This window comes from Culex pipiens, chromosome 1 (genome assembly GCF_016801865.2).
Source record: "Culex pipiens pallens isolate TS chromosome 1, TS_CPP_V2, whole genome shotgun sequence".
Lineage (NCBI taxonomy): Eukaryota > Metazoa > Arthropoda > Insecta > Diptera > Culicidae > Culex > Culex pipiens.
Window position 1 is genome coordinate 6417417 of NC_068937.1, and position 12720 is coordinate 6430136.

The 12720-nt window shown below is 35.7% G+C and overlaps 1 protein-coding gene across 2 annotated transcripts in view; it reads right to left on the minus strand.

Annotated features, from left to right (window-relative positions):
* LOC120422061 (rab11 family-interacting protein 5) overlaps window positions 1-10674 on the minus strand; it is a 30380-nt gene extending 19706 nt beyond the window's left edge. The window contains exon 1 of one of the 2 annotated variants that reach the window (XM_039585397.2): window positions 10029-10674. In XM_039585397.2, coding sequence (XP_039441331.1) covers window positions 10029-10059 — 31 coding nt within the window. In that variant the 5' untranslated portion in view covers window positions 10060-10674. The remainder of the gene's footprint in view (window positions 1-10028) is intronic. The other variant, XM_039585398.2, reaches the window with a different exon arrangement.
* Between the last annotated feature and the right edge of the window lie 2046 nt (window positions 10675-12720).

Consider the following 12720-nt stretch of genomic DNA (forward strand, 5'->3'; position numbering starts at 1 on the left):
TCGTAGAGCTGTCCACTCTGTCGCAAGCCCAACCAAATTTCACTGCAATTCGACAATTCGCCTAAACTAGCAGCCTATCTCTCACGTTTAGCCTGATTTCGTTGTTTTCAATTTAGCCTTTCTTTAATTCACCAGCGAAAGCATTCCAAATCATTTCACCTTAACAAGTGACGTTTGTGCAGCAGTGGCGTGCACTTTTGGGCGAATTAATGTTTCGAGTGCGACAGTCCGTGTAACTTAGCAGGCCTTGAAAATTTCCGGAAAAAAATGGCGCACCCCAATTAGTGCCATCTTGTTTACCATAATTGGCACGGAATTTGAGCGAGTTTGTTTAGTCTACTTTCGGATTTTTATCATAAGTAAAAGGCGCAGCAAGATGGCTGTCAAATTTGCCCAAATTTATCGCTAAATTTCAAATCTCTCAAACCCAGATACCTATCTGACGTGCTCACTCGCCACGAAGCGGGGTGCAAAATCGGGAACCGTTTCGACGACGCGGTTCGCGCAATTTCCAGCCCCAAAAACGCCAGGTGACGCCAAACAATGGCCGCCATATTGGAACGGTTTCGATTTCATTTGACGTGCTTTTTCGACTGACCGATTGCATGACTGTCAGATTTCCAATAATGGTTGGCGGGGGATGTCGATGTAAATTTTTGTTTTGCCTGGCTCTCTTCACACAGACAATTTACGTCGTGGGTGGATCCGGTCTCGTCGCCGGCGGAGAAATGCCGTCCGCGCAATAAACAATTGTGCGCGTAAAGTGAAAGTGTTTATTATTTGGGCGAGGTATTTTGTTTCAGTGCGGTGTGTCACGGTGGGAAAGAGAGGAAGATTATGTCGTGTTGTTATTATTGTTTTTTTTTTTGGTGATCATGGCAAATGGCACTTTCGCGTTCGCTGGTCGTGGTCGTATTAAGATCAAAATATCGGAACTAATCGCTTTTTGATTAACGGTGCAGCTTCCGACGGAATTGACACGGAGAGATTTATAACTTTCTTCAATTCTTCACGAAGCCAGAAATGGATTTTGTTTGTATTTGAAAGCAGACATTTTGCATGATTGGTTCGTCCATACAAGTCTCCATGCAAATTTGACAGCTGTTCATACAAAAATGGTCTGTAAATATTCGAAAATCTTTATCTTGGGATTGGATTTTCTGATCGATTTGGTGTCTTCAGCAAAGTTGTACGTTATCAACAGGATAACAACAGAATAAAATAGTTGCACTCTAAAAAAAATGTCTGCTTTAAATTATATTTTTTTCTGCAAAAATATTTTTTTTTATATTTAGCTCATTTGAAATGTTATACTTGATTTCCAGTTCCATGTAGTTATGAACCAAAAACACACATTTCATAAATTCCTCACATTATTCACAGCAGTCAGATAACAGTCTAGTCGCAGTAGGCACTGTCATTTCCTCATCGCCGTTATCGTCTGCGTCTTCGTGACTCACTAACCTGTGAAACTATGGAGGTATGAATACGCCCTCTCCGTTGATTTATTATTTTTCCAGACGACTTAGAATTACGTCGAATAATACATTTGGTAGGTTCAAATTTCTTTTCAAAGTGAAAAATTAATGGTAAATTTAAAAAAATAGTCATCCTTCAACAATTAAGTCTGAAAATTAAAGAAATAAATTTTCAACAAAAATCCACACTTGTTCATTTGCAAATGTTGCCATCGAAGCCAAACTGTTGCTTCCCCATTCAAAATCAGTGAAGCTGAGCTGCAGCTGCTCGTGGCATGACTGAAAATGGCCACCGGCACTACATCACTACATCTCCCGTCCCCTTCTCATTGACCGGTAAAGTTGCATTTGCTCATCACTTGGATGCACGCTCATGGGGTAAATAAAAAGCCGTACAGAAAAAAAAATAATGCAAACACACACCTCTCTTGCTACTATTTTTAATGCATTTGTTTGGCACAGACAGTTGGAATTTGAATTTTGTTGCAAAAAAACTAAACTTTTCCCAAATTTTGGTCAGTTGCAGTTGAGCGTGCAACTGTCACTTTCCTAAATAAAATTTAATCAATTTTTAAATCGACCGTTAAAATTTGACACTTTAAAGTTGTAAAAGTTTCGCACCCCTTTGTCTGCTTCCCGTGAGTGCAATTTGTCCGGGTGTGGGTGAATAACATCATCATCGTCACCGTCGGCATCGTGAAATCATCTGAGGCTCAAGTTTCATAGCGAATAGACGCGGGCCGGGTAAAAAAAAATGCAAATTCAAGCGCAAATTGTGAGAGGCATCGCGGGCGACGACGCGTCAAGTTACCGCGCAAAATTTAAACAAAACCAACGTCAAGGTGATGAATGAAGTAAAAATAATAATAATGTAACCCGGGCAGACGGTATTAACAAAATTAACAATATTTCAATAACAAATCCTGTTAAAATAACAAAAAGTTCAACTTCAAGTAGAAAAAATAATAGCAGTTTCTGATAAAATAACAAAATTTGGTATTGAAGTGATATTATATTGAAAATGTTTAATAACACGCTAATAAGAGGAAATGTAAAACATTTCAAAAACTCTCCTACTAACAAAATTTGTTATTCGTTCGGTATACTGACTTAGAAATAAAATTACCATAAATCGCACAAATGGAAAAGTTTATAAGTGTCCATAACACAATCTGTTATTATTTTTTCTTTTGTTAAATATGTTTAGATCTTTGGGATTATTTTGACCAATTTCGTCGGGATCATTATTTTGGCCATGAAAGTTAAAATTATTCTGAAAAGTTGAAATTTTGAAAGTTGATTTTTTTTTAATTATTTGATGTACCCCCTAAAGGACTTTGTTTTAAATGGTTAGAACTATGGGATAATTTTGACCAATTTCGTCAGGGTCATTATTTTGGCCATGAAATGGGGTCCTCAAGCTAAAATTATTTAAAAATGTTGAAATTTTGAAAGTTGATTTTTTTAATTATTTGATATACCCCCTAAAGGATTTTACTAAAATTGGCTAGAACTATGAAATAATTTTGACCATTTTCATGGGGTCATTTATTTCACCATGAAATGGGGTTTCAAGCTAAAGTTAATCCGATAAAATTAACTTTTGAGAGTTCATTTTTTTTTTAATTTTGTTATATTCCCTAACGGTAGTGCGTCCATCCCGGGAATTCCCGGGACAAAAATCCCGGGTATTCCCGAATCCCGGGATTTTTGATATTTTGTTCCGGGAATTCCCGAAATTGAAAAAAACATTTTTTTGGTCAGGAAACTCAGATTTGGTTGTGGAAATAGATGAGCAGTTGAATACTTAGTAATCGATAACATTATTAAAGCATTTGCAAATTTGTATTCGGCATATATCAACATTTATTTGGCTTATAAGGGAAAATTATTAAAATTTTAGTTTACGGATCCACAAAATGCCTAGCGCATTAAATATTTTTCATTAAATTTTATTTATTTTTTGAATATTTACGTTTAATGATGATTTTAAACTTGAAAAAAAATCATATTTTATTATCTTTCATCAAACATCGGCATCTGGAGCAATTTAGGACAATAGTAACAAATTAAGACAGCATTATGCTCTGATATTTTTTTTGTTTAACATAACAATTAGTACACAAATTTTAAAATTTATTTCTCTAAATAATCCTGTACCTATTCAGACTGCAGTCCCGATTTCCCCCAGTTGGCGGTAGTGACTTAAAGATAGTTTGTAAAATATGTTTTGTATAATACAGAAATTCTAAACTTTTTCTAAAATTTTATATTGGATGGAGTCATTTTATTTGTTATCGTTTCTTGTTTTTGTTTTTTTTTACAGTTTCAATGAAATTTGTTTAGCTTTTGTAGTCATTTCATATAAAAAATTAAAGAAATATATAAATAAGAATTTTGTGATTATTAATATAAAATCATTTGAATCACATTGGATTAAAAATTATGATTCATTAAAAATCCAAAGCATAACAAAGAACAATAAACAAACATTTTTATTTTTTTTAAACTACCTAAAAACTGATGTTCTTGTTCAGATTGAAGTAAAGATTTTCACCAATTACCAGTATTGAGCTAATTCTATGATTGTAAGCTTTAAAAACATAACAAATTTAATGAAAACATAGATTTTATTACTGTTCACAAAATTTCCCGGGAATTCCCGGGATTTCAAAAATATTTTTCCCGTTTCCCGGGAAATTCAAAACCCGGGAAAATTGGACGCCCTACCTAACGGAATTGATTTATTTATTGAGAATTTTTGAAGTGTGAATAACAAAAACTGTAATTATTTTCACAGAGCCAGGAAGTCGGAGCTAACGTTGAAGTTCGAGCTCGAGTGAGACCTAGGAGACTGCATCGGATTCAGCTAATTTTCAGCAACTTTTACATGGAGTCGGAATCTGTGAAGTCGGGTATTTTTGGAGAGCTGAAGTCGTCGTTGACGTCATATCCTGCATCCAGAGTCGGAGTTGTCTTCAAAGTATGGATTCAAAGTCGCTTGGAGGTACCCGACTCTGCAGCCATGACTAGTACAGAGGAGTTATGGCAACTGCAGGTTTATTTGCAAATTACAAACCAAAACAATAACTTTTTTTGTTATTGCGACATACCAGTTCAATAACATTTTTCGTTATTATGCTGCTCCACCTCTCCGCACAAAATAAGAAATCTTGTTATTCCTTCATGATTCCTTCTGTGTTATTGGTTTGTTATTGCAATAACAACTTAATAACAGTTTAAGTTATTCTTCGAACAAATCTTTGTTATTGATTTTTGTTATTTTAACAACTAATCCGATCATCACAATAACATATGTCGATCTTCTCACAATATCAAAAACTGACCTTCCCAAGTTATTTCCGTCTGCTCGGGAACGCTCTGCAACTTATGAGACCTCCGCGCGAGGGTGTTTGGGAAGTCCGGCAGTGCGGAAAGTTTGATTGTTCAACTCACTCATAAGGCTTTCTAGTCAGAAATTCATCAATACACTCTAAGTTTGTTTGCATCAGATTTGAGCAAAAGTTTTTGTCAGGCTACTTCTAGCTGGTTTTTTTCATTGACCGCCCGATATGTCAGCCAACATATTTCGCAAGGCTGTGACAGCTCGAGCTCGATCATTGTTTGCATCGGGACACTGTGACGAGAAGTTCTTAATTTTTGGGTTAAATTATATTTTTTCACTTAACCTAGAAAGCCTTATTTCTGGGTAGATTGAATTTCGACGAAATCTAAGAGATTTTGAGGCAAAAGTTCGAAAATAGGTTCTACGCACTTGTTTCCCATTAAGTACATTTAATTGGAAATTTTACAGTCAAAGTCTACCTCTACTTTCTGCTCCATCCTCTCGTTTGTGTTCGTTTCGTGTCTGTTTAGCGGTCCATCTCGCAGTCAAACTTTAATTTTATTTATTTTTATTTTTCCCCTCCCTTCGCCCGTACGCTGGAGCGAAACATTGACCATCGTCGGGTGAAATCGTAACGGTACCGCAATTGCTGGAGTTACTGACTCCACAAAAGCAGCTCTCCCGCTCTGCACGCTGCATCTCTGAGCTCACTCCGCTCTGACGGATTGAGTTGGGTGGGGCACTCTACCCGTTGTAAATACCTTTCGAGAAACATTCTTCGTAAAGGTCAATTGGTGTGGTGACCAATTTATCTCCGTTTTGTTTTAGCATTTTTCAACTGAAACACCCTAACTTCTCGGATCTTCTGGAAAAAGTCTACCGCAAAAAACGTCAGAATTGCACGTTTAGCTTCGTTTAATCAAACCACCTCAAACGGAAACAATGTTGTAGACACAGTTAAGAATTTGTTTGATTGCAAGCCGAGCCTATATCGAAGGGTCAAAGAAACCCACCCCACATCGCTCATTACACACTCAGTTGGCCTTGAAAACACACACTCATCGCGCGATGCGCGATGCAGAACAATACCTGTTTGTTGTGTTGTAGGTGTGTCTCGGTATAATCGCTAATTCTATTTACAAAACTCATCAAAGTGTGCGGGACGCGATTCCCTCCGTGCTGCGAGTTTGTTGACGTTGCTTAGGGAGGGGGAGGGGTGGTGTGAAAAATGGTTGTCATAGCCGTCTGTGATAAAGCAACCGTATCAAAAGTCAAACTTGGCTTGCGTCAATTAGAGAGAGACGTTAGTCAGATTGTTTGTTTGGTTTGAGAAACAGGAAGGAGTCGATTTTGTTGACTAAAACAATTTAATTTCTTTTATTTTTTTTCTTAGTTTGAAATTCCCTCTTCTGAATTTTCATTGTGCTTTTTAGGTTAACCAAAATATATTTTCAAAAGACTAGTTTTTATTTTAAAAACATTGACTGCGTAACTCATGTCAATCTTATGCATTTTTTAATACTGTTAAATTAAAAAAGCAGTTTTCAATGTCCGTAATTCAACTTTTTTTTTGTATTTTTTATTAGCATGAAAGTCGATTTTCCATACAAGGAACCAGATACAATTTTGCGAGCTGGTGACGGGCATTTGAATATTCGAAAATATTTATCTTGCGAATGGATTTTCTGATCGATTTGGTGTCTTCGGAAAAGTTGCAGGTGACAAAATAGGCTCATGTAAAAAAGTCCAATTTTTATATTTGACTTTTGACACTAAAATTTACATCCACATTTTTTTTTTTAAGTTTTCAAATTTTCAATTTTTATTTTTATTTTTGTCACCTCCCCCTTCAAAGTTGGCTCGTAAAATCAGGGAGCAACTTTTTTTCGAAAAACCTCAAAAATTCAATGGAAATTTATGTGCAATCAGCTGAAATCAATTTAAAATACATTCCTTTTCGTTTAGTATCATTTTCAGCATGTTTGGGTTGATTTAAAAATCACTTGAATTTTTGAAAATTTTCTAATGTTTTCAAAACAACTGAACTAGTGTAAAATACATTTTAAAACACTTTTTGCATTCAGATGTTAAGACTGTAGCTTGTTATTTCAATTTTTAATTATTTTTTTTAAAGGGCAAACATAATTTAATGATTAAAACAAATTAGCAGTCAAAAATTATTTTATATGCATATATTTAGCATTGTTTTCATGTTTTTTTGCTGAAATTTGTCGTAATATGTTCAGTTTTTTTGCAATTAAAAATATTAATAAAGAAAAAGCACGAAAGCAAACATATTTCCGACAATTTGTTTTTTTTTTTTGCTTCGTTAATCGAACTGCTGGTTGCTGAGATAAAGCCTCTTCAAGCCTTTTTAAATAATAGATTTCTCAGTATCATCTAAAGAAGGTATTAGATTATTATGACAAACAAACCCGCCCTTTTTGTTTGCAAAATGTATGCAGGCTGACGTTTCTGCGAACAAATACAGGCAACAAAACAAAGCAGACAAACTGTAAAAAAAAAATGCGAGATTGTTTGTTCGTCATAGTCTCATACCGTCTTAACCCTCTACAGCCCAATTCCGCCTTTAAACGGGCTTCGATTTAAAAAATCGCCAAAAATCCTTTTTTCAACCAATTTTTGATCTTTAAAAAGCATTGGAAAGAAGAACTCTTAAAATTTTAGAAAATGTATGGCTTGAATGTTTAACTTGTTTTATGTGATATTGCCAATATTTTTAAAAATGTATTTTTTTAGGCGACAACTTTGGCAGTGTTTTGCCTTCCTCACCTCACTGAGGCAAGGCTATAAAATCACTCGAAAATTGAACTTCTTAAATATACCTTCTAGATACATGTGAGGAAGGCACCAACCACCTAATGGTGGATTAAGAAACGTGTTTAACTAACATTTCCTATAATTTTTTTTTTTACAATGTAAATGATAATGGTGCCATTTTATAGCAGAAAAAGTGAAAACGAAGCAAAAAATTGGAAAAGTGACTGTAAAAACATGAAAAAATTAGATAGGCAAAATTTAATGATAGGAGGTGGTAGAATAGGCCAAATACTACCTAGAACAAACATAAACTAAACAAGATAAATGCAAATTAAATTACTGAAAATGAAACAAGAAAAACATAAAACAAGAGAAGTAAAGTTTTTCGTAGAACAAAAGTTCTTCAAAACGACCTCTTGAACACGGGAAAAATAAAAATTTTCGAAAAAAAATTTGGGCAGTAGAGGGTTAAGCCCACATTTAGTGAAATTTTCGGCTCTTTTTTAGTTTTTTTAAGGGTTACTCTTGAATCTGAAATTTCAATATTAATGAAATTTCTTTTCAATGAAAATAATTTTGAAAATTCCGGCATTTAGAAGTGTAAAAAATTAGTGTTTTATCTCTTTCAAAGTGTTACTCTTGATTTTTATAATTGGAAATTATTTTTATAGAAAAATACATAAAATTTCACAAATGTTTTATTTTTTAACATTGAAAATTGAACTAATAGATTTGCGGTTAATTGGCTCCATAAAAAAAAAAACAAGTTTTCTTGGTTCCCAAAGAGTTATTAATTCAGATGAAAATTCTTTTGTAATCATTTATGTAACCGACTTTTGTTTAGAAGTGAGGAAGACACCAGCCACATAGATGGACTAAGTTAGTTTTTAGAGTTAAGTCTGCTTTTGTAATCGATTTGAACTAGATTCAAGATGGATTAGTGGTGAATGCACTAAGAAAAATTGTCTCAAAATACTTAGCTATTCAAAGCTCTCCACAAACAAGAACGCATTCCAAGTAGTAAATCATCGCTTGCAAAACTGGGCCAACTTCCAGCAACGATCATCGCCGGAGGACGGACGATGCAGCCGCGTGCAAATTTTTCCACGTGATGAATGTTGGTATAAATAGCTAAGCACTGCCCACCGTACACTTTCAGCACCTGCAGGTAGTAGAGTGTGGAGTAGAGTTGTTCCAGGGCACGCATCGTTGCGGCCGATGATGAGCAAAACTCGTTCATCATTATTATGGTTCGTGGTTTGCTAGTCACTCCTCCGTTGAGTTTAGTTGGTTGGACTTGCTGGTGTGAAAGGAGGCAGATTCGCCCCATTAGTGTGGGGGACCAATTTGGACGGGGAGGAGGAAAAATTACCATACTTCAGTGGCCAATTAGGCAGATGGACACTTGGAACTTCAGGTGGAAAGTCCGGTGAACCAAAGTCTACTTTCAAAATTGTTTTTTTCAGCAAAGGTTACCGACCAAAAGCACTCTGCACTCTATCGATTAATTCGTGCGAAAACCTGGCAGAACTAATTTGAACTCAGACGATTTTTTTCACTCTTTATTTCGTCTACTAAAACTGACCACTACCAGACTAGCATAGTAGTTGTCGGTGGCAATTTGCAACATGAAACCCACCGACAAAGAAGAACAACGAACAGCAAAAAAGTGTGTCGGTATCACATTCCTTTGCGCTTCAGAGTCCGGCGTTGGTGCAAGTCGGTCCCACTAAATAATAATGTACTTTGCTACTACTGGTCGTCAAGCACCTTAGAGCAGCGTGGAGGAGGAGGCCATTATAATCGGTCAACCGGTGCGAACCAAAACTTCTTTTAATGGTCGAGAACCTCGAACGTTCACTTTTGCTTTTTTTTTGCGACTTGCTCAACGCAGAAAATTTGTTGCCATTAGAGTAATCTTCTGGGTTGGTTTTGTGCAAATTGAATAGGTACAGCACGGGTCACCAGTTTTACGTTCACATCAGTTGAAATTTGTTTCGTCAATTATTATGGTTTTCTTAAAAATAGTTTAGCTCAAAAAATCTCAATTTAAATTGTATTTTTCATTATGGCGATTAGTGAGAAAAAGTATTCAACCTAGAATTTCCATTAAATTTTCTAGAAGAATGTTTTTTTTTTATTCTTAAAACTCTGCTTTTAAAAATTGTAAGCCAGTTTTGCCTGAGCCCATATTTTTTTTATTGAAAGCAAATGTTGTCTTCAGAATCTTTTCTTTAAATCTTTGAACTGAAGGTGTAACAAAATCGGATGGTTTCTGTTAAATTCCAACCTGATTGCTGTTCGATCAAAGTAGCCCGTTGTTCCATAATTAAATCATTGTTTACATTCTTTGGACGACAGTTTTGTAGTGAAACTGAGCAGTTTTTTGCTCTAAATCAAAAGAAATTCAACTTATTTCTCACCTGTGACCTGAATGTGCGTCGGACTCCACATCTTGCTCGTGGTCAATAAAAAATCAGCAGCTCAGCGCGTTTCGCAAGATCTTCGCCGAGACCTTCTCTTCACCTCCGCGGCACTTCCTTCGCGTAGCAGCTCCGCAACTTCCGGCAAGTGATCCTCACCCCCCAAAAGACACACCTTGTTGCATCAAACACACCTGAGCCAAGCACTTTTTACTCTTTTTTTTTTTTGCGCTCTCTTCCGTCTTCAGCGAATTTCCACGTTCAGCGATTTTCACCGCGCTGCTGCTGCTGGCTGAGCCTCCTAGAGAAGCCAATGGCCAACCATTCGAGACCCGTTCCCGTTCGCTTTGCGCTTAGCGCCGCATTCTGATGGCCTCCACCGCCAGAAGTGGACACATCATCACAAAATCAGATTTTCAGCCTTCGGCGAAGATTAGGGACAGGGATGACTCACAGCTTTACTGCGCGTCACGGAACAGAGAAAATCACGACACTCACACACGGTGAAAGGTTACACAAATCAAACAGTTAAAACCAATGCAAAAAGTAAATAATCACGGGACACACGGAGGAATTTGCGAGAAAAAAATAATTTTGGTGAACCCAACCGCGAACGAATGACGACGTGCGGACGGAGCCAAGTGACGAAGCGAACTGACGAAAATGAAACAAGCAAAAGAAGTGACAGTTCGCTGCGCGCAGGGCTGGGCACAAAACTGAGTATTTTGTCAGCTGTCAGAAAATGGCCCAGTAAAGAAGTTGTGCACGCTGATTTAAACTTATTTATATCAACGTCTAGGTTATTTTAACCCTAATTCGGTTTTTAGATTTTTTAAAGCAGATTTTTTCACGTAAAAATCAACTTTTTAAACTTTTCTTGAAATGCAGTTTGAATTGGGACCTTTTACAATGTTTTGCTTGAAATAGGGTCCTAAAGCCTGTCGAGATCGGGGACTTTCTTTTATAATAAAAACACAGATATTTGCCATAAACAAACAACACGTCTTATTCCACACAAATTAACCACAAAACTGATTTCAGTGTTGCGTTCCTCACGCGCTCACGCGCTCGTGAGCGCTCACTTTTCGCTCATTCGTGAGGAGAAGCGCTGCGCGAGCTAGCTCACGTTTGCCCGCGCTCACGTTTGCTCCGATTTTTTCAGCTCGCGTTTGCCCCACGCTCGTGCTCGCGCTCATTTTTCGCCCACGAGCGCTCACTTTGGAAGAACAAAAGTCATTCCATTTAATAAATCGTTCAGTGCTTGGAAACGGCTAATCATTTTTATAAAGTTGATCTTTCTCTTTCTCATTCTAGAAAATAGGGTAAAATTATTGAAACAGTTTTCTTTTTACAAAAAAGTCTCCAAATTGCTAGTGTTTGAAATAACCAATGAGAATGAAATAATATAAATTGTCATTGTTATGTTTTAGCACATAAAGGGTGGCTCCTCTTCCGTCAAGTAAATTATATCTAACACTTCCGCTACCAAGCCTCTAAAAATATTCAATTACAGATTCAATAAATGATTTTTTGAATATGGATACTCTCTAAAATGTTCCGAATATGAGGGATGATAATAACTTTTATAAAGCTTACTACTGTTTTTTAAATGTCCAATAAAACTTTTTTTTTTGTGTTTTTAAAACCACCTTGAGTCAAAACTCCGGATTCTAAAAACTCATAATAAACATTTGTCAATTAATTCATTTTTTTGTACATATCAGTGCATCTCTTCACGCCAATGATTTTTTTTATATTAAGAATGAGTTAGCTCCTCGTCCCTGACTATACAAATTTGTCTATTTAATATTTTGTAATTTTTTAACTCGTTTTCAAATTCAATTAAATAATTTTAAATTCAAATACTTTTTGACTAGATTAGAATCGATACTGGTTTGTCCCTGGAGCTAACACGATTTCAAAACAAAACAAAGCAGTTTCCACATTGGTCCTTTGATGCAAAGGGTCTATGGATATTGAAAACAAATAAGATGTCATAAACTTTGGTCTTTTGTAAAATTATGTTTTTTTTTTCTCATAAAAATAATTTTTTAATACTTTTCTCGACATGCAGTGATAGTTTATGACTAAAAGCATCGATTGCATTAAAAAAACCGGTTTGTTTACATTTTTGACTTAGGTCCTTTTACAATGTTTTGCTTGATTTGTTGGTTTATGGCCTATCTACAATCACTTAGCTTAGAACATCTAAGTAAAGTAGTTACTTAGGAAAGTACGCAACTTACGGCCGTCATCCACAATCAACTTAGAAATTTTGCTGGGCTGATATACGTTGCTATGCAGTTGTTTGTTTACCTTTGATATTGAAACGTCGTTTTTAGTTAGTTTTAAGTTTTTTTTTTTTTTTTTTTTTGTTTGTAGTTTTATCATATTCGAACTAAATGATGTCTCTGTATACGATAAAAGGCTTGCCCTTATGTATATTTTTGAAATAAAGATACAAATACAAATACAAATACAAAAAACTTACCGTAGATTTTGAAATTTTTCAAACCATACGTCAGTTTCTAATTTGATTACTTTTCCATTGTAGAAGCTCGGCTTCATTTCCATTGATTCAAATTCCTAAGCTAAGTGAAATTTTCTAAGCTAAGTGATTGTAGATAGGCCATTAGGTTAAATAATTTTCAAGTGTTAACTTAAATAAGGCCGTTGTCGCCCCCCCTTGAAA